Consider the following 20,093-nt stretch of genomic DNA (forward strand, 5'->3'; position numbering starts at 1 on the left):
GAGAGAGAGAGAGAGAGAGAGAGAGAGAGAGAGAGAGAGAGAGAGAGAGAGAGAGAGAGAGACAGAGAGAGAGACAGACAGACAGAGAGACAGAGAGACAGAGAGACAGAGAGACAGAGAGAGAGAGAGAGAGCGAGACACAGAAAGAGAGACAGTGTGTGTGTGTGTGTGTTTGCTCTGCTGGCCTGACAGAACTGGATGTTTCCCAGTAAATCCAGTTTAAACAAACAAGGTTCATAATTACATCATATTTGGGTTCTTCATCAATTGTTATGTAAGTAAGTTTCAATCATGAGCACAACATATCTGTGAAATGAACAGATTTAATCTTCTTTACATGAGAATTCTTTCTTCAATGATTCAGTCTCGTGTCGTGTCAAACATGTACGAGTTTCTTCTTCAGAACACAAAAGAAGATATTTTGAAGAATGTTGATCATTAAATGTTGATCAGTGACTTCCGTTGTATGAACACAAAACCAATGAGACATTTCTCACAATATCGTCTGTTGTGTTCCACTGACGAACGAGTCACATACAGATTCACAACCACACGAGAAATAAATGATGACAAGTTTGTCTCAACTGTCCCTTTAAAAACTAAAATGTATGAGGCTGTAATTCTGTGAGCGGTCGGCAGGGGTCAGTGGGTCTCTGTTGAACTACTTCCGGAACTCTTTTAAATATCATATCTGGTTAGTAAACTACTTGATATTGTCATTTAATCAGACAGTTGTGTCATTTAATCAGACAGTTGTGTTATTTAATCGTTTAATGGATAACTCAACTCTCTGTGTGTGTGTGTTTGACAGAAGTGAAAGCGCGCTTGAGTTCCGCTGAACTTTGATCTGTCAGTCATGTCTGAGGTTCGGTTCTCTGACGGCTCGGTTCGGGTTCAGATGTGCGGGGATCAGGCGCTGTTTTACCGCCAGGCTCTCCCCGCTGGTTGTACCGCACGTCTGACGGTTCTGCTTCTTCACGGGATCCGGTTCTCCTCTGAAAACTGGCGAAGTATCGGAACTCTGGAGACTCTGGCGGCCGCCGGTCACAGAGCGCTCGCGCTCGATCTGCCCGGTGAGCTGTCACTCAAATACCAACGCGAATGAAGCGTCACGGTTTCTCCTGTAATAAGATATCGTAATGCTTACACGGTTCTCGCAGAATACCGTGACATCTCTGGGGTACAAAACATGGTGAAATTGAGCCACAATTCAAATCAATAATGTCAACATTAAGACAAACTAGAAAGAATGTCATATATGTTTTTTCCTCATTATTTAGTGTGAAATACATTACAGACCATAGCGAACCTCTGTGATGACTTGACTATCGTAAAAATATATATTTATAAACTTAAATAAAAGTTGGTAGGGCAGTCAAGAGTATGGAATTTGGCTGACGACGATTAATTGTCTAATAAATCAGTGCGAGTGTGACGATAAATTGTCTAATATATCGTTGCGGTTATGACGATTAATTGTCTAATAAATCATTGCGATTGTAACGATTAATTGTCTAATAAATTATTGCGATTGTGACGATTAATTATCGTTGCGGTTATGATGATTAATTGTCTAATAAATCATTGCGGTTGTGACGATTAATTGACTAATAAATATTTTTTTATTGTGGCGATTAATTGTCTTATCAATCATTTCGATTACGCCGATTGATTGTCTAATAAATCATTTCGATTGTGACGATTAATTATCGTTGCGGTTATGGTGATTAATTGTCTAATATATCGTTGCAGTTGTGACGATTAATTGTCTAATAAATCAGTGCGAGTGTGACGATAAATTGTCTAATATATCGTTGCGGTTATGACGATTAATTGTCTAATAAATCATTGCGATTGTAACGATTAATTGTCTAATAAATTATTGCGATTGTGACGATTAATTATCGTTGCGGTTATGATGATTAATTGTCTAATAAATCATTGCGGTTGTGACGATTAATTGACTAATAAATATTTTTTTATTGTGGCGATTAATTGTCTTATCAATCATTTCGATTACGCCGATTGATTGTCTAATAAATCATTTCGATTGTGACGATTAATTATCGTTGCGGTTATGGTGATTAATTGTCTAATATATCGTTGCAGTTGTGACGATTAATTGTCAAATAAATCGTTGCGGTTGTGACGATAAATTGTCTAATAAATCATTTTGATTGTGACGATTAATTGACTAATAAATCATTTTGATTGTGACGATTAATTGACTAATAAATATTTTTTTTATTGTGGCGATTAATTGTCTTATAAATCATTGCAATTACGCCGATTGAGTGTCTAATAAATCATTGTGATTGTGACGATTAATTGTCTGTTTTAGGCCTTTGGCGATTATCACGATTAAGTTCTATTTTAGAGCTTTGATATTTAATTCTCATACATTTTTAATTCAGCTTTGAAACGACCATATTGTTCTGAATATAAGACATCAGAAAGAATGGGGTCATCATATATTGAAGGTGTAAGCTTTTACGTGTCAATAGTAGAACCGCCAAATACAGGAGTGAATTGAAGCCTCCATTAAAATGCCACCAGTCATAGAAAAGTCTGTTTTTTTCTCACTTGCAAGACTAAAATAACATTTTATTTCTATGTTAATGACATTTTGGTAGACACACTGAGATTATCTTAAATAATAGTAAATTGTACTGCAGGTTATTTTGATGGTATATGCTTTAGTTTTTTTAAGTGATAAAGTGTGTTATGGTGGTATATGTTACAAGCACAACCATACTTTAGTAACAATATACACACTAATATATGCAATATGTAGGTACTACAGCTCCCCTAGTGTCTTTTATAAAGTCTCTGAAAAAAAGAGAAAAGCTTATAAAAGTTGTTCAAAATAACTGGAGGAAGACTTTGTTGTTAAATAATTTGATCATCAAAATGTATGTTATTTATGATTAATCACTTAATTCCGGTTGCTAATGTGAGCTTTATCTGAAACGAGTGTTTTCGACTGGTCAGTCTTAAATTTGACATATTTTGGATATTTGCTGTTGTTCTGCGTAACATTGACATTTTATCAGATAAATGTTAAATTTACTTGGGCATAAGCAGAGGGCCAAGGCTCAAACATCACGATTCGCTGCTGATCACAGATGTATATTATATAAGAAAAATACAACTTAAGTTTCATTTTCTATGTTTTAAATATATTGATCATTTGTAGAAACTGTTACAGAACAAATGAATGGCAGGTGTCAGTCATATGTTTTCTTGAACGACCCGTCAGGTTTGGGTCAGTCTAAATCAGCGCCTGCCCCGGTGGCACTGGGTGAACTGGCACCAGGTGATTTCCTCAAGCAGGTGTGTGAAGTTCTTCAAACGGGTCCTGTGGTGGTCATCAGTCCCTCTCTGAGCGGCATGTACTCGCTGTCGTTTCTCTTTCAACACACCGATCTGGTGAAAGCATACATCCCCGTGGCTCCAATCTGCACAGAGAAGTTCTCGGCGGATCAGTACTCCAGCGTTCAGGTGAGGTCAGTGCACATCGTGACATTGAAGCCTCGCTGAAGCCTGAAAACACCGTTACAACTGAACACGTTTCATTAAAGGTGTTAAATCATGAAAAAAATCTCATGTTTATTCTCTCTGACCTGTACAGACACCAGCTCTTATCGTGTATGGAGACCAGGACAGTCAGCTTGGGGAGGCGTCACTACGTAACCTGAGTCATCTGCCCAATCACAGAGTGGTCGTAATGAAGGGGGCGGGGCATCCGTGTTACCTTGATGATCCTCAGACCTGGCATAAGACGGTCCTGGAGTTCTTGCAGACGTTATCGTGATTTGTATGCCGTCTCTGATTAATGTTATTGCTCAAATAATAACCGATGCTAAAATAAATTCACAATTGAAATAGAAAATCGTAGCTCATTTACTTTTAGGAAATCTCTGCTCGGATGAATGACGTGATACTGACGACTGTGCTGTATTGACTTCTGATACAGACACACAGACAGAAAGTTTTCTTTTCTTAAAGATTAGAATGAGACGTTTGACCAATTGCTGCACATAAATGTCCTTGGATCATTATTGTGAAATTATACACACATTTATTTTTCAGTTTCAAATATCAACACACATATCGCAAGGAAAAAGCCTGCACAGCTGTGTGTGTTCAAGCCAGAGCGATGGTGTGTTAATGTAGGCTTAATAATGAAAAAGAACCACTACACAATGCACTGAAGTGAAAAATATGAACATTATTTAATAACTGATTCTCTGTAATAAACAATTTGAAAATATTTTACAAGGAGTCACAGACACAATATTTTACAAATGTTTCCCTTGTGTTTTTTTGTTGTCTGTACAAAAGAAAATGAAGCAACATGAAGCCTTGACAGAGGCCACCGACACACAAACTCTCACCATGATAACAGAGCTCAAGTCATATGAGTTTAATCAGCAGTACGGTGGGATTCTCTATTTTTTAATACATGTTTAAACCTCACTCGTGTTTAATTCAAATTTCTCCGTTTTTTTTCTCTAAATTTATGTTTTTGTACACGTTTGTCACGGATCACCAGACTAAAGACTACGTAATCACATACACACGTCTCACTGATGGAAACGCGCCTACAGGGATGTTACTTTGGAGTGGGAGGGGCCACGGGAGAGACTCCTCCCGGTGGGTGGGGCAGACCCCTCCCCACGTGCAAGCTGCTTCCTCTTTTAGCTTTTCTTTTTGAATACTATTGTTTTTTTTCTCTTTTTTTGGCAATAGCAAATCTTTGAGACCACTTAAAAACAAGGACTTTTGTTCCACAGTGAATCGTGACACAAGACAGACACAATCATCATCGTTTCATCGCGGCGTCTCGCCAAAACGTTGGGCAAGCGCTTCCGTGCCCCTATACATCGACAGTGTTCCAGTATTAAGACAAATACACACTTTCCTTACAAAAGAAAAGAAGAAGTTTGGCAAGGTTTTAAAACTGCTCGCTGGAATAAAGGACAAGGCATATTAACATCTCTCTGAGCTCTCTTTACCTGATGTGAATATAATTCTCATCATGCGGCAGAGAGGAACACAACAGCCACTTGACAGCCATCTAACAACATCACAGTCATTTTTCACCCAAACATATGAAAATTCTGTCATTTATTCACAGCTTTGTGTGATGAACGAACTGAAGTGAAATCCTGCACATTTCTATTTGTTGGGTCTTGATAGAACCAACAGCAATGATATTCAGCAAATACTCTGTTTCTCACACCTGGACTATAGCGTCGTCGTCTGGTAAAGATCAGTGTGGATATGATCATGACAGAATGTTCATTGGGTGATTTTCACCTTTAACTTCATCAAAAGCATACGATAAAAACAGTCTTCGTTTTTTTGCTGACATTACCACATATGACCATGCACATGAAAATCAGACATTTTGGGAGTATTTCCTCTTCATCAATCTGGTTTACGGGTCTGACATACGAATTCAAGAACGGCATGTATTGTGTGTGAAGGTTTGAGGTCACGTGTGACAGCGTGACATTAAGGGTTGCATTCAAGGTTCAAATGTTAGTGTGTCCATCACAGACATGCAGCATTCAAGCACCTCTAAAAATAAACAACATCATCAGCGCTGACACAACATGACATCATTAGCGCTGTTCATTAGTCAAAGAGACAATCCACCAATATTCATGATAATTCTGTGATTATTTCCTCGTGTCGGTCCAAACACTGCTTTTGCTTTCTGCGGATCATTTACAAAGTTGTGTTTAGTTTGCAGACTGTTGATGATACGCATCATAAAAATGTTCAAATAAGATTAAACAGTCCAGACAACTTCAGTGATTTGATGAGTTGTGATATGATTCAATGTTTGAAAAGACACAAGAGTAAATGACAGAATCATATTCATGTTTGGGTGAATTCTACCTTTAATGTTTAACTGACGTCCTGAAAACAAATGGATGTGAAGAATTCTTTTGACACTTCAGTAAAAACCACAAATGTACAGTCATCATTCAATTGACAACACACCCAGAATACTCGTCTCACATCATGACAACAAACATTGATTCAGTTCCTTCTGTACACACACCGCCGTGTGTTTGACTTTACAAAACATCTGTCTGTTGTTGCTTTAAAGAAACTGATGAACACTGAAGGAAGAAGGACTCCATCATGAAGAATCATACAGACGGTGTAAGTACATGTAGTTGGTTCTTTGTGAAACTTAAAGTGCTGAAATACTCACTGAGAACATTTCGTTTCATTGTGTAGTTTTGTACAAGATCGCGAAGATAAAAACATGTCGAAAGTGCTAGAGAAAACGATGAAAGAAATAAAGCATATCGTGGGCAGTTTTACACAAAACTCCCATGATGCTCTGCACTAACATGACCTTTTATCTCTTGATTCATTAATCGAAGAATTGGACACAAAATAATCACATTACTGTCTGAGAAATGAAATGAAAGAATGTCGTTCTTCGTTGAATAATGTGCACTGCGTGACCCAAGTATACAGTATATAGTGCACTGTAAAACGGCTTTATATTCTCAACACTGCTTTTTTTTGTGTTCTAAGGCCGTGAGCTCTAATGATAGTCTAACTCTTTCAACGTACATGTGTGAAAAATTATGATAATGAAAGAATGGTCCATTACAGAGAAGACAGAAGAGTTTGAGTTGTGTGTTATATATAATAATCTAGAAAATAAAGTTTCACACATACATAAAATAATCCAGCCGAGTGAAGTGCTCGTACCCTCACAATGCATGATGGACATTCTGACAGATCAGATCTCTCTCTCTCTCTCTCTCTCTCTCGCTCATCATCTGTATGATTGTTTAACACGGATGTTCCGTCATGTTTTACTCACCCCCTACTGAAGGATCTTTTCCACACAATGACGGTTCATAGCGATCTCCCCTGTCAAGGTGAAAGAACACGACCCAACCCGTGTGCTACGTGACGCTCTTACAGTTTGTGTGAGTAAAATAGCAAAACACAAGATTCAGAGTGACATTCCTTCGGTTAGAAGTGATGATGACGACGGCAGTCAGATCATCATCTGAATATCTGAAGTATGAAAGGAATAACAAACAAAACTCAGACTGTACAGCACCCAACAAGACATCAGCGTGAACCGTCATTGAACAGAAAAACCAGAGTAGAGATTCTTCAAGAACACCAGGAGTACAGGAGGTTTGAGTTCAGGATGAATACATGACGACTGAAGCTTTCTTTAAAATCAAACACACATTACACATCAGGCATCTGTGCCGTCTGACTTGTGATAAAAGACATTTACTTAACCTATCTGATCAGGGGCATAAAAGAAACGGACTGAAGCCCTTATGAGCGGACGGTTTGATTTATAAAACGCTTTTACATCTCAACACACGTGCTTTCATTCCGACGTCAGCCTTTTTATTTTCATCGTCCTCCTAATTTGGCTAGAAAAACACAACAAGTCTCATTTTGGCAAGAATTAGATAATAGTTAATAAATAAAAGCAAATTGAATAAATAAGATCTATCATCTGTCCCTTCTCACGTCATTTATTCTACTATATGGAGGTATGTTTTAATACTCGTCTGCTTACAGATGTTTTTTGTTAATCTCTTATAAAGTTCTGCGATTATTTGATATTTTCTTGTCACCGGAAGCTAGACAGCGTCAGAAAGTTCTGTAGCGCGGCGTCTACACGCCACGCGGGATACAGCACACGATGGATGTGATGATGATAAGAATGACCTTTCCTCCTTAGAGGCGGAGTCGAAGGAAACTCCGCCCCATGTGAGGGAACAGTCTGTGTCGCTTTTTCACATCTTCGTCTCTGTACGTTGGTCCGAGATGGTCGTCGATTTCTCAGCACTAACTTTGTTTAGCTTCCTGTTTCATAAAGACACTTGGCTCCTCCCACGAATGCTCTCGATTGGCAGGAGACGACGACGTTCTGCCTCGGTCACTAAGCAACAATCTGTGAAGCTAAGTGGATGAAGCAGTACGAGAGGGCTTCCATTTAAGGGCAGGAGGAAGTCCCTGTTTATTATCTATGACTAGAGCGACGGGGAGATAAAGGAGGAATGAGGAGGAGCGGGAGGAGGAGACGAGGAGGACGGAGTTAAACGGAGGGGCGGGCCAAGACACAGAAGAGGAGGAGCTGGAGGAGGAGTACAGTGAAGAGGGAGGGACGGAACGAGTGGCCCCGCCCACAGTCTGATGTGTTTTCCTGTAAAATAGAGACAAAAGTGGATGGATTTATATTTATGTTGAGTAACAAAATCCTTCAAGCTGCAATCTGTAAAAGAAATCTGAATACATAAAAACATATTAAAATAAACTGCGACATTCTTACTAAGTGATAATTCTGTTTTTAAAATGGTCAATCATGTTTTTAATTGTTCATTCCAATGAATATCAATCAAACTACAGTTGGTTTGTTTTGAGCCATAATAACTAAACAAATAGAGCTTACTAACACAATAAAAACACGATAACATAATAATAAATCTTAGTCTCGACATTATTAAATCAGGAGGCACTTTCATGAAAAGAAAAGTGACCTAAGACATTTAGTCTCTTTTTAAGGAGAATAATATAAGAATTAAGTACGTTTATGGTAAAAACAGGCAAAAGAATCTACCAATGAGGTGAGAAATTCAAGTTTATTTTTCTCACCTCATTGACAGATTCTCTTGCTTGTTTTTACCATAAGCGTAGTTATTCTTATATTATTTTTCATAAAACAAGACTAAACATTTGGTCACTTTACCCTCTTAAATCAAGACAAAAATGCTTAGTAAGGATGTCATTTCTTGCAGTGTAATGATCATGTTGTTTGTTAACACATGTAAGAAATGTTATTCATGAAACAGAGAGGAAAAAGTGATGGATTGCAGCTTTACAGAAATCATTTTTGAGTGGTTTAAATGAAGCCGAAATAAGTTCATACATGCTCATTATAGTCGAAACAGGGTTTGGGTCCTCTTCTGTACCGCGCCGTGGCTATCGTGTCACATATGTTTGGGTCCTTGTCTGAAGAATTGAGGGAATTAAGGAATGTATTCATAACGACCGTAGATCATGTTTGTAATAAAGCAAAGCTGATGATGAGGATACATTCAGTCTCCACCTGAGACAGTTTCTCCATCTCACAGGAGTTGCAGGAGAGGCGTTCAGCCACCACAAACAGCAGGTTAGTGTTGTTTATTCTCTTAGCATGAATTAACCTGTCAATCACACACAAACACATCATCAGTGAAGATCACAGACGGCGGACAGATGAGAAGAGATGTTTCAGCGTGATGATGATGATGATGATGTGAGACCTGGAGCAGTTGTCACAGTCCTGTAAGATGTTGTAAGAGCTGCTGATGTTACTGAAGTAAAACTGCGTCTGAACTGTGACGCAACTCGTCGCTTTACTCATGTCCATCATCCCCTCAGCATCCACCTCATCTACACAAACACAAGCGTGTTAGACAGACGTCGATCACGTTATACGCGATGATGACCTCTGAAATAAACGCACACACCTGTCATGAACCAGCTGTGATAGGCAAATCCATAAAGCATCTGCTGCAGTAATGACCTGCAGAGATAAACAAAAACACGTCAAACCAAAGCCAACTCTCACGTGAGTTTGTGTGAGGTCTTCGGTCACTGTTTCAGTGTCATCATGCACTTCTGGTTTTTATTTCTATATATTTATTTCAATATTTGTCGTATGATTCTATCTCACCAGGCAGCGGCCGATGTCCACCAGGCAACGTTTAAAACATCAGCAATAGTGGGCTGAGAAAAACAAACCACACGCAATATAAGAGACCACATCCACGCGTTTTCATCATTCTACACCATCCATCCATGAGTTCTGTCTCACCACAAACACCCCTCGACGGGCGGCTCCTGTATTACTGCTGGGCACAGGGTCACACACGGACTGATAGTCATAAGACTGCTTGCGTTTGTACAGAGAGTTGTTATAGAGAGCGTAGAAGAGTGTCGGCTCGACCTCGCTAAAGAACGTCCCAATCTACACGTGAAGAAGAAACCAGTTCAGAGACGGCGACATACAGCGTCTCATGATGTGTGTGATGCTCACCCTGTTCCAGTGATCTTTCTGATTGGACATGATGAGGAAACCTCCGTCATCTAGAAGATAACACAGCAAATCCTGCACGCATGGGAATAAACACGACACACACACACACTCAAACGGTTTGAAAGGAAAAGCGACGACTTCACATTATAAACAATCATTTGAAGTCATTCATGCATGACCGCTCTCAAGATTCTTCCAGACATGGGCTGTGCAATATATCAAAATATCGCAATATGCAATTGTGATGGTTTGCGATAAATGAGCTATATAAGTTAATTATGGTCAAAGTTTTAGGTGGATGTGGATAGTATAGTATCTTTTTGGCACGGGGATGTTAGTTGGGATATGTGTGTGCATGATAGCATGAGTGTGCTCTGACGCAAGTCAATCAACAATCCGTGACACAAAGCAAAATATGTTGATTATATCATTTCTTAAATATATTTTAATACAATTTAAATAGATTTTAGAAAAATAAATACTGTATCGCATATATATATATTTAGCATGCTTTGCATATCGCATTATTTAGCATGGTATCGCATATAGAATATGGCATTATTTAGCATGCTATCGCATATAGAATATGGCATTATTTAGCATGCTATCGCATACAGAATATGGCATTATTTAGCATGCTATCGCATACAGAATATGGCATTATTTAGCATGCTATCGCATATAGAATATGGCATTATTTAGCATGCTATCGCATATAGAATATGGCATTATTTAGCATGCTATCGCATATAGAATATGGCATTATTTAGCATGCTATCGCATACAGAATATGGCATTATTTAGCATGCTATCGCATACAGAATATGGCATTATTTAGCATGCTATCGCATACAGAATATGGCATTATTTAGCATGCTATCGCATACAGAATATGGCATTATTTAGCATGCTATCGCATACAGAATATGGCATTATTTAGCATGCTATCGCATATAGAATATGTCATTATTTAGCATGCTATCGCATTTAGAATATGGCATTATTTAGCATGCTATCGCATATAGAATATGGCATTATTTAGCATGCTATCGCATATAGAATATGGCATTATTTAGCATGCTATCGCATATAGAATATGGCATTATTTAGCATGCTATCGCATATAGAATATGGCATTATTGCATATAGAATATGACATTATTTAGCATGCTATCGCATATAGAATATGACATTATTTAGCATGCTATCGCATATAGAATATGGCATTATTTAGCATGGTATCGCATATAGAATATGGCATTATTTAGCATGCTATCGCATATAGAATATGGCATTTTTTAGCATGCTATCGCATATAGAATACCGCATTATTTAGCCTTCTATCCAATATCGAACACTGCATTACTTGGCACGCTAAATAATGTGATATGCGATAGCATCGCATTTTTCCCCAATATCGCACAGCCCTAGTCCAGAAACACTGAGGACGCTAATACAAGGTTTCTCTGTCTGTGATGCGCTCTTACTTCACTGTTGGCTTCACAGTCCATCTCACAGCCGCTGGTTGGTCCACACTGCACAAGAGAAAACACACAACGTTCACACGTGTATGTGTGTGTGAGTACTCCTGAGATCATCTACATTGTGTGTATCAGTCAACGGTCCTCATGATGTCAACGGATCAATAAACAAAACTAAAAAAACTAAACTAAAATGCTAAATCCTCTCTGTGAGTCTGTGATGGGTTCTGCAGTTTGGGTAGGGAATAGAAAATACAGTTAGCTCAGTATAAAAACAAACTTTACCGTCTGTGTGCTCTGCCGGCTGCTGTCGGTGTGGTTGCTCGCCAGGATCTTAAACTTGTCTGTCCAAGCCTCAAGATCAAGCTTCACTCCAACAACTATAGGAGAAAAAACCCAATGAGAAATGTCTGATCCACTTTAAGTCCGTGCAGCATGTTTAGTCTGAAGGACAGTCATCATGATATATAGAGCGGACCTGCTGGTTTGAGGTTTCTGGATCCGATGGTGATATCCACCGCTGTGCTGACCAGAATGCCGATGGTGTCGTTTTCTGGGTTCAGGATGTCATCATTGGCTGGAGAAAGAAGCAATACAATCAAGCAGCTGTTAGAAACAGATGCGATGTCAATCAATAGAATTAAATTCAGGTTTTACTCACCACTGCGGTACGGAGCTCTGAAGATATAACCCTTGTTGTCCAGACTGCGACGGTAATAACTGGCGTTAAAAGGCTCGGAATCCTCCTCCCACGACTCAGCAGCCCTAAAACACACACAAACACACACAGAGACACACAGACACAAACACACGCACAGACACACACTTTACTCTGCCAGCTCTTGTTGAACATGTTAAAACAGTAGTAGAAAATAAGATAAACCCACTTATTTGGGAAAACTCTGGTTACTCCTCCGTCAGTGGCTGCAAAGACGGCCAAAAATCCATATCTGCACAATCACAACACACACGTGTGAATATACTTTAATGGTCATGTGAGAGGACTCAGGTTTAGTGTGTGTTCATTGCATACGTGTTGAGATCTTTGGTCTTCCAGACTTTATCCACCAGCTGTCTGATGATGCCCGTGTCCAAGATCAGATTATGAAGCAGGAAGTTGTCACCTGTGCAGAAGGGTGCGGTGTTGTTGAGGTGAAAGGTCAGAGGAAGTGATGTAACGAGGTGACGGACGTGTTTAGACTCACATTGTTTGGAGTCTGGTGTGACTTTCTCCATGAGAGCAATGAAGTTGAGCAGGAACTCTGTGTTGTTCCCAGACAGCTCCAGATCTTTGCAGTATTCCCTGAGGAGAACATGTGTTATTCCACTGACGCACACACTATATAATACAACAACACGCTTCACTACACACGAACACACACACAGTGTAACAGTACAGAGATCTGTCTATATACACAACACACTGCATATGAAATCAAAACTCAACCTCATGACATCTCACGTGTTCATGACTTCATTTCTTCAGCTTGTCACTGTGTTTGACTCTTTTGGTTTCACTTTTGCTAAGCATGAAAAAAACATGACGACAATAATCACTTTAATAATGGCTGGTTTTTATGCTTTTTGGAGCTAAACATGGCCCTAACATATTTTCATCTCCTGTAAAAGGGGAAGTTCACCCAAAAAAATTCCAGCGTCTTCGGAGCACAAATGGACATATTAAGGAGACATCCGAGAGATTTCCAGGCTCTCGTGAACGTGCACCATACACTGACAGGAGAATATATCCATTAAAGTCTGTATTTTGGTTTATTTTTGGCACATAAAGCATTCTCATCGCTTCAAAACAATTCAACTGAGCCACTATGAGCGGATGGACCATTTTAACCATGTCTTTATCTCTCGGATGTCTCCTTAATATCTTCATTTGTGCTCCGAAGACGCCGGGAGTTCTCTAAACATGTTTAACGTCATGTAGGTGAGTAAAAAAATCACACAAAGTAGATTTATGGGTGAACTTCCCCTTTAAGGTGAAGAAATAAAGTCACGGACATGTGAGATATCTTCAGCTTGAGCTCAACTAAAGCAGGACACTGATAGTTTCACACATTTGGTCTTCTGTCTGCTTCACACACTGATGAATATACATCATAAAACACACAAACACATACTGTAAAAAACTCAATATACAGTAAAGACTTGTTTCAGATTTAATAGAAGTTCAGCTCTAATGACAAGAAAAAATCAATATAAAAACCTTGATTTACGGCTCGATAACACTTATTTTCATTTGATATGATAAAACTGCACGTTTGTTCTGCAAACACAGCCTTGATTTGTTTCATAAAACGCAGAAAATATTTCTTGCTATCAGTAGAGGTGAACTTGTGTTAGATCTGGAATCTTCGGTACAAATCTAACAGGACAAACAGAGAAAGAGATGATGAGACAGTTTCACAGGAACTTCTGCAGATGTGACATGCACATGAGCGTCCACGTCTGACCTCCACACACAGAAGAATGACATGCAAACACGCATGAAGACATGAAGCGTCCGAAGACAGACGGACACACCCAGCTATTACTTCACAGAAGAAAAACCTTTTGTGTTTTTAAACCTTGACTGATGCTTCACATCAAATTCAACACTGATGCATAATGAACGCAGCCCTTACTTAAAGGGACAGTTCACCCAAAAATGAAAAGTTTGAGTTGATTCAAATCTGTTTAAATGTCTTTGTTCTGACGAATGCTTATAACCAAACACTTCCTGACCATAGTAGGAAAAAGTGCCCCAGAACTGTTTGCCATCTTACATTCTTCAAAATGTCTTTTGTGTTTAAAGCCACAATATGGAAGTATTTTGTTATGAAAGATCAAAAATCATGTAGACAGTGTGATATATTTCATGCAGTTGTGTACTTACATGATCCCAAATGTTCCCAAGAATGTGTAAATCCACAGAAATTTTATAAACAACGACTGTATGACAGTTTTAACCGGTTTTAAAACTGCGTAGCATTACGCTACCAAATCTTTTGACAAAGTCCAGTATCATTCGCGGACTAACGTAGCATTTTATTACACGTTTCTTGCAGCGAATTCATTACGATAACATTTACATTTAGGCATTTGGCAGACGCATTTATCCAAAGCTACTTACATAGCATTATCCTATACATTTATACACAGTTATCTGCAATCCCCTGGAATCCAACACACAACCAATGCTCTTAACACTGAGATACAGGAAAGCTTAGACATCAAATAAAATTCATTCATTACCTCGACCGTGAACATGATGGGCGATCTCCATACGCCTCTGGGTGGTGAAAACCACATGTCCCATAATTCCACTCTCCTACATAACGTCATTTAGCTTCGCCTTTTGATGTTGGATCTAGCGGTCCAAATGTACATATTGTGGCTTTAACCGAACAAAGACATTTATACAGATTTGGAACAACTCAAGGGTGTGTACTGAAGTCAGGATTTTCCTTTTTGGACAAACTGTTCCTTTAATTGAACTCCATATGTTCATATTGACATTTTTTACTTTAAATCGATAACTTTGTTCATTGGGAAATCTGTTGCGATTACTTCTGAAACTTTACATTAGACACATTTACAGATCATTGGGCTCTTTTAGGAAAACTAAGAGAAACTTAAAGCCAACATGAACAAACTGAACAAAGGCAAAAAAACCTGAACCTGCTGAAGCTTAAACTCTTTCCCAGCTGTTCTCCTGACAAACATATCTAAACAATTTTCATGAGAAGACTCATGAATTTTCACACAAACACACACACACACACACACACACAGATATCTGGGTTAAAATGGAAAGACACACACACACGCAGACGGTGGACACACACTACAGTACGGCGGCTACTGTATGTTAGCGATGGACATATGCATGTTCACACAGAGCTACCTGGGGGCTATGAACACATGTCCCTCTGACTCAAAAGTGTTTGGCAGCAGAGACTCAAAATCTGCAACAGAAATGGGCAAGATTATCCGGAGTGAAGCGGCGGACGGAGATCACAGGGAGATTCTGAGAAACAACTGCTGCTGCTCTCCAAAAAGTGCAGGAACGCAGTGGGGACGTTACCATAGCAACACTGAGGAATCATGGGGGATCTCGGGCGTTTGCCACTATGGTGCCTTGAGTCAGATGTGCCCAAATTACCGGAAAGCGGCCGTGTTTTGGTTGTGATTTGATTGGTTGAAGTCGGAGAACTGACTCGCCTCTGACAGCAAGATGAAGTGAGTTCTCCGACGCGCTTTTCACAAAGTGTGTGACGTGTCGCTTTCGTTGTCAACAGGCATCAACGTGGCCAACTGGTGTTGTGCTGGGATTGGGTGAGGCAGGGTTCCTGATGAAGGGTGATCACCCCGCAGACCGACAGCATCAGAGGAAAGTGCCCGGCGCTGAGAGGGGCGAGAGAGGGCAACCTCACTTCAAAATTTGTGCTCTTGATATCTAACATGCAAATATCACACGAGCCTTTAACACAAACACTTGTGCCCCGGTGGTTTTCCCCCACAATGCCTTGCACTTTCAGCTTCAGTGATGGCAGTCTGAGGGGTGATAGACAGTACAGAGGAGTCAAGCTGATGAAAACACAGGGGGAGGTAAGAAAAGACGACAAACAAACCCATCGCCCTGTCACTATGACAACATGAGAGGACCTAAAGGAGGCCACCCAGCTGAGATAACTTCCCCTGATATTAACCAGCCTAAATAAACCCACCGCTAACCAGAAAACAAAGATTTCCCAACACTGAAATGAAAAAGCCGATAGATTCTCACACTAAAACCAAACAAAGTCTACAGGACTAAAGATAAACACGTTTTAAGAGAAACAAACGGACAATAACTACACAAGTCGTCATTTGAAGTGGATACGAAACTGTCAACCGCGAGAGAGAGAGAAAGAGGGAGGGAGATGAGAGACACTTTTCTCAAATGTAGCGGACACAGGGATCAGATATGTTTCCACATCAACAGACAGATAATATTAGATTTTACTTCAGGAGATGTTTGTGGCTGTCCGAGTCGAAGGAGAGAGGGTGAGCGAGTGAGTGAGAGAGAGAGAGAGAGAGGCAAGCAGGCTGTAGGTGGGGATTCAGCAGGGAGTTTAGGACACGGGTACGAGGGAGAAGAGGAACAGAAGTGGTGGACCAATATGGAGTTTATACTTGCCCTTGAAGTCTGATCCATCTGAGGAGGAGAGAGCAAGAAAAGAAACAGGGGGGGGGGGGGGTCGGGTACAGGGGAGGAGGGGGAGGAGGAGGTCACAGACAATATTTTATTCAATGACTGTTTGAATAAAAATATTGTGTTTGTTCAAAGAAAGAAAATCAAGTCAATCGAACGAGAAACAAAGACAAATGAACGAAAAATATGTAGAAAGAAAAAACTACGAGAATGAATGAACAGAAGAGAACATCTGAGAACACACGAGCACTGTCTGAGACACAAACCTCATGAAAAACACACGTGAAGAGGAGAGGAACGCTTCGGGAAGAAAGAAAGAATACAATTAACTACAGATTAAAGAGAAGAAAATAAAAAGAACAAATAAACAAGAATCAAACTAAAAGAAAGAAAGAAAAAGAAAGAATGAAAGAAAAAGAGAGAAAGAAAGAAAGAAAGAAAGAGAGAGACAGAGAGAGAGAAAGAAAAAGAAATAATAAAAGAAAAAGAAGAGAAAAAGAAGAGAAAAAGAAAGAAAGAAAGAAAGAAAGAGAGAGCGAGAGAGAGAGAGAGAGAGGGAGAGAGAGAGAGAGAGAGAGAGAGAGAGAGAGAGAGAGAGGAGAGAGAGAGAGAGAGAGAGAAAAAGAAAGAGAGAGAGAGAGAGAGAGAGAGAAAGAAAAAGAGAGAAAGAAAGAGAGAGAGAAAGAAAGAAAGAGAGAAAGAGAGAAGAGAGAGAGAGAGAGAGAGAGAGAGAGAGAGAGAGAGAGAGAGAGAAAAAGACAGAAAGAAAGAAAGAAAGAAAGAAAGAAAGAAAGAAAGAAAGAAAGAAAGAAAGAAAGAGAAAGAAAAGAACCAAAGTCGTTCCATCTCTTGAGCAGGAAAATGGCCCATCAGGGGGGATTATGGGTATTTTTTCTTCTTCATTGACTGATTCTAAAGCTGACGGCACACGATACATCACACACTGTGCACTCACACAAAATAAGGAATAAGAAGAAATGATAAACACAGGAGATCAGACAGAAAGCAGCATGCCACCTTAAAAACACACAAGAGCTGCTTCAGAATCAAAGTCATTGTGAGAAAGAAGGCGAGAGCATTTGAATGTTTGGCAAAAGGTAAAATAATAGCACATGGTCACCATTATTTTCAACTCAGTAAACACAGCGTTCACCTCTCAGGGCTTCAGTGAGGGTTTTTCTTTACATCCGCGCAGGGAAAGAAAAATCACCTCAGTACAGAAGAGCATGAAGACAGGAGGGGAGGAGGGAAGAGGGGTGTGGGGGTTCACGGACGTCCTCGCGCGTCTCACCGGGATCCACGCTCGTGCCGGGACCGCCGCGCCGTCAGTGAACGGAGGGCAGCGAGTCTCCGCTGATTGGACGAGAAGGTTATGGGGCGGGACAGGGGGCAGGACGTCTCTTTGGGAAAGAAGAAAGGTGAGAGAGGGGTTGGCGTCAGCTCGCCCCGGTACTTACACTGAACTTGAAGGATCTGATCGCTCAGGTTTGCTTTGATGTAATTTTCACTGTAGGTCGGCATAACGAGACCCAGACTACATGACAGAAAAAAAAACATCATGCGTCAAATTTACAAGATAAACTCACCTAAAGGATTATTAGGAACACCATACTAATACTGTGTTTGATCCCCTTTTGCCTTCAGAACTGCCTTAATTCTACGTGAATTGATTCAACAAGATGCTGAAAGCATTCGTTAGAAATGTTGGCCCATATTAATAGGATAGCATCTTGCAGTTGATGGAGATTTGTGGGATGCACATCCAGGGCACGAAGCTTCCGTTCCACCACATCCCAAAGATGCTCTATTGGGTTGAGATCTGGTGACTGTGGGGGCCATTTAACTACAGTGAACTCATTGTCATGTTCAAGAAACCAATTTGAAATGATTCCAGCTTTGTGACATGGTGCATTATCCTGCTGGAAGTAGCCATCAGAGGATGGGTACATGGTGGTCATAAAGGGATGGACATGGTCAGAAACAATGCTCAGGTAGGCTGTGGCATTTAAACGATGCCCAATTGGCACTAAGGGGCCTAAAGTGTGCCAAGAAAACATCCCCCACACCATTACACCACCACCACCAGCCTGCACAGTGGTAACAAGGCATGATGGATCCATGTTCTCATTGTGTTTACACCAAATTCTGACTCTACCATCTGAATGTCTCAACAGAAATCGAGACTCATCAGACTAGGCAACATTTTTCCAGTCTTCAACTGTAGCTACCTGTTGTAGCCCATCTGCCACTCGGTTGTAACGAGTGGATATTTCAGTCAAAGTTGCTCTTCTATCAGCTTGAATCAGTCGGCCCGTTCTCATCTGACCTCTAGCATCAACAAGGCATTTTCCCCCACAGGACTGCCGCATACTGGATGTTTTTCCCTTTTCACACCATTCTTTGTAAACCCTAGAAATTGTCGTGCGTGAAAATCCCAGTAACTGAGCAGATTGTGAAATACTCAGACCGGCCCGTCTGGCACCAACAACCATGCCACGCTCAAAATAGCTTAAATAACCTTTCTTTCCCATTCTGACATTCAGTTTGGAGTTCAGGAGATTGTCTTGACCAGGACCACACCCCTAAATGCATTGAAGCAACTGCCATGTGATTGGTTGATTAGATAATTGTATTAATGAGAAATTGAACAGGTGTTCCTAATAATCCTTTAGGAGTGTATAAACCAGATATACATCTGACATGATCATTGACGGCAAGTGACCTGTAATTTGTGCCCTCCACTGGAGTCCATATGTATGTCCTCATCACGTCGTCAATGTAACGCTAACAAACAAACAAACAAACAAATCAGATTAGCGGTCAACAACAGCAAACAGGTGTAAGACGCTGAGAACCATCACAAGACTGTGACAAACCTCATCAGCAGATTTAACCAGACTCCTGAACTTCTTCTGTCCAAATCTGCCATCGATCATCATCCGACGGATCTGTGACAAATAATCCTTCATGAGTTCTGATCAGGACTGTTTATTTGCGATGTGACGATATCAAAACCTCACGGTACGATAATGCCGGGTTCACACCAAATGCCAACAATTGCGTTCCACTCTCTTTATTACACGCAACTGGCTCATAAAGGGAATGGAAGAGGACACTCTGATTGGTTTACTGCACGTTACGCCCCCAAAACCCCCATTACTCATTAAGAGAATCAGGACGACCCGTTTAGACCATGTGCCCAGCCGTTAAAATGGCAAAAGGGGATTGGGACAGCTGTGAGTGCACCTGGGCCGTTTGCTTTAAACCATGAGCTTAGATCCTGAAAATAAGGCCCATTATGTCCTAAACGAGATCATTTTTCTAATTGTTCAAA

General features: G+C 40.2%; 2 protein-coding genes across 4 annotated transcripts in view; one reads left to right on the forward strand and one right to left on the reverse strand.

Moving 5' to 3' along the window:
* Positions 1-626: 626 nt before the first annotated feature.
* abhd14b (abhydrolase domain containing 14B) lies at positions 627-8,031 on the forward strand. 3 transcript variants are annotated; one of them, XM_079460966.1, is made up of 4 exons: positions 627-694; positions 812-1,073; positions 3,260-3,501; positions 3,632-8,024. In XM_079460966.1, exons 2-4 carry the CDS (start codon positions 857-859, stop codon positions 3,812-3,814), a joined length of 642 nt encoding a protein of 213 aa, XP_079317092.1. In that variant the 5' UTR covers positions 627-694; positions 812-856; the 3' UTR covers positions 3,815-8,024. The 3 variants fall into 3 exon arrangements, with proteins under 3 accessions (XP_079317092.1, XP_079317094.1, XP_079317093.1); XM_079460968.1 differs by having other exon boundaries at positions 638-694; positions 3,260-3,506; positions 3,632-8,031; XM_079460967.1 differs by lacking the exon at positions 627-694 and having other exon boundaries at positions 775-1,073.
* The window catches only part of cacna2d2a (calcium channel, voltage-dependent, alpha 2/delta subunit 2a), a gene marked incomplete at its 5' end in the record, with an annotated part of 19,817 nt that continues 3,935 nt past the window's right edge, over positions 4,212-20,093 (reverse strand). Inside the window, 19 exons of the mRNA XM_079461069.1 lie at positions 4,212-8,215; positions 8,939-9,021; positions 9,106-9,215; positions 9,315-9,444; positions 9,522-9,577; positions 9,728-9,780; positions 9,869-10,021; positions 10,091-10,162; positions 11,578-11,625; positions 11,857-11,951; positions 12,050-12,148; positions 12,233-12,336; positions 12,459-12,521; positions 12,605-12,695; positions 12,777-12,874; positions 15,470-15,530; positions 18,217-18,293; positions 19,482-19,543; positions 19,636-19,707. Of these exons, the coding sequence (XP_079317195.1) occupies positions 8,108-8,215; positions 8,939-9,021; positions 9,106-9,215; positions 9,315-9,444; positions 9,522-9,577; positions 9,728-9,780; positions 9,869-10,021; positions 10,091-10,162; positions 11,578-11,625; positions 11,857-11,951; positions 12,050-12,148; positions 12,233-12,336; positions 12,459-12,521; positions 12,605-12,695; positions 12,777-12,874; positions 15,470-15,530; positions 18,217-18,293; positions 19,482-19,543; positions 19,636-19,707 (1,635 nt within the window). The 3' untranslated portion in view covers positions 4,212-8,107. The remainder of the gene's footprint in view (positions 8,216-8,938; positions 9,022-9,105; positions 9,216-9,314; positions 9,445-9,521; positions 9,578-9,727; positions 9,781-9,868; positions 10,022-10,090; positions 10,163-11,577; positions 11,626-11,856; positions 11,952-12,049; positions 12,149-12,232; positions 12,337-12,458; positions 12,522-12,604; positions 12,696-12,776; positions 12,875-15,469; positions 15,531-18,216; positions 18,294-19,481; positions 19,544-19,635; positions 19,708-20,093) is intronic.

This window comes from Barbatula barbatula, assembly GCF_947034865.1.
Source record: "Barbatula barbatula genome assembly, chromosome: 7".
Classification (NCBI taxonomy): Eukaryota; Metazoa; Chordata; class Actinopteri; order Cypriniformes; family Nemacheilidae; genus Barbatula; species Barbatula barbatula.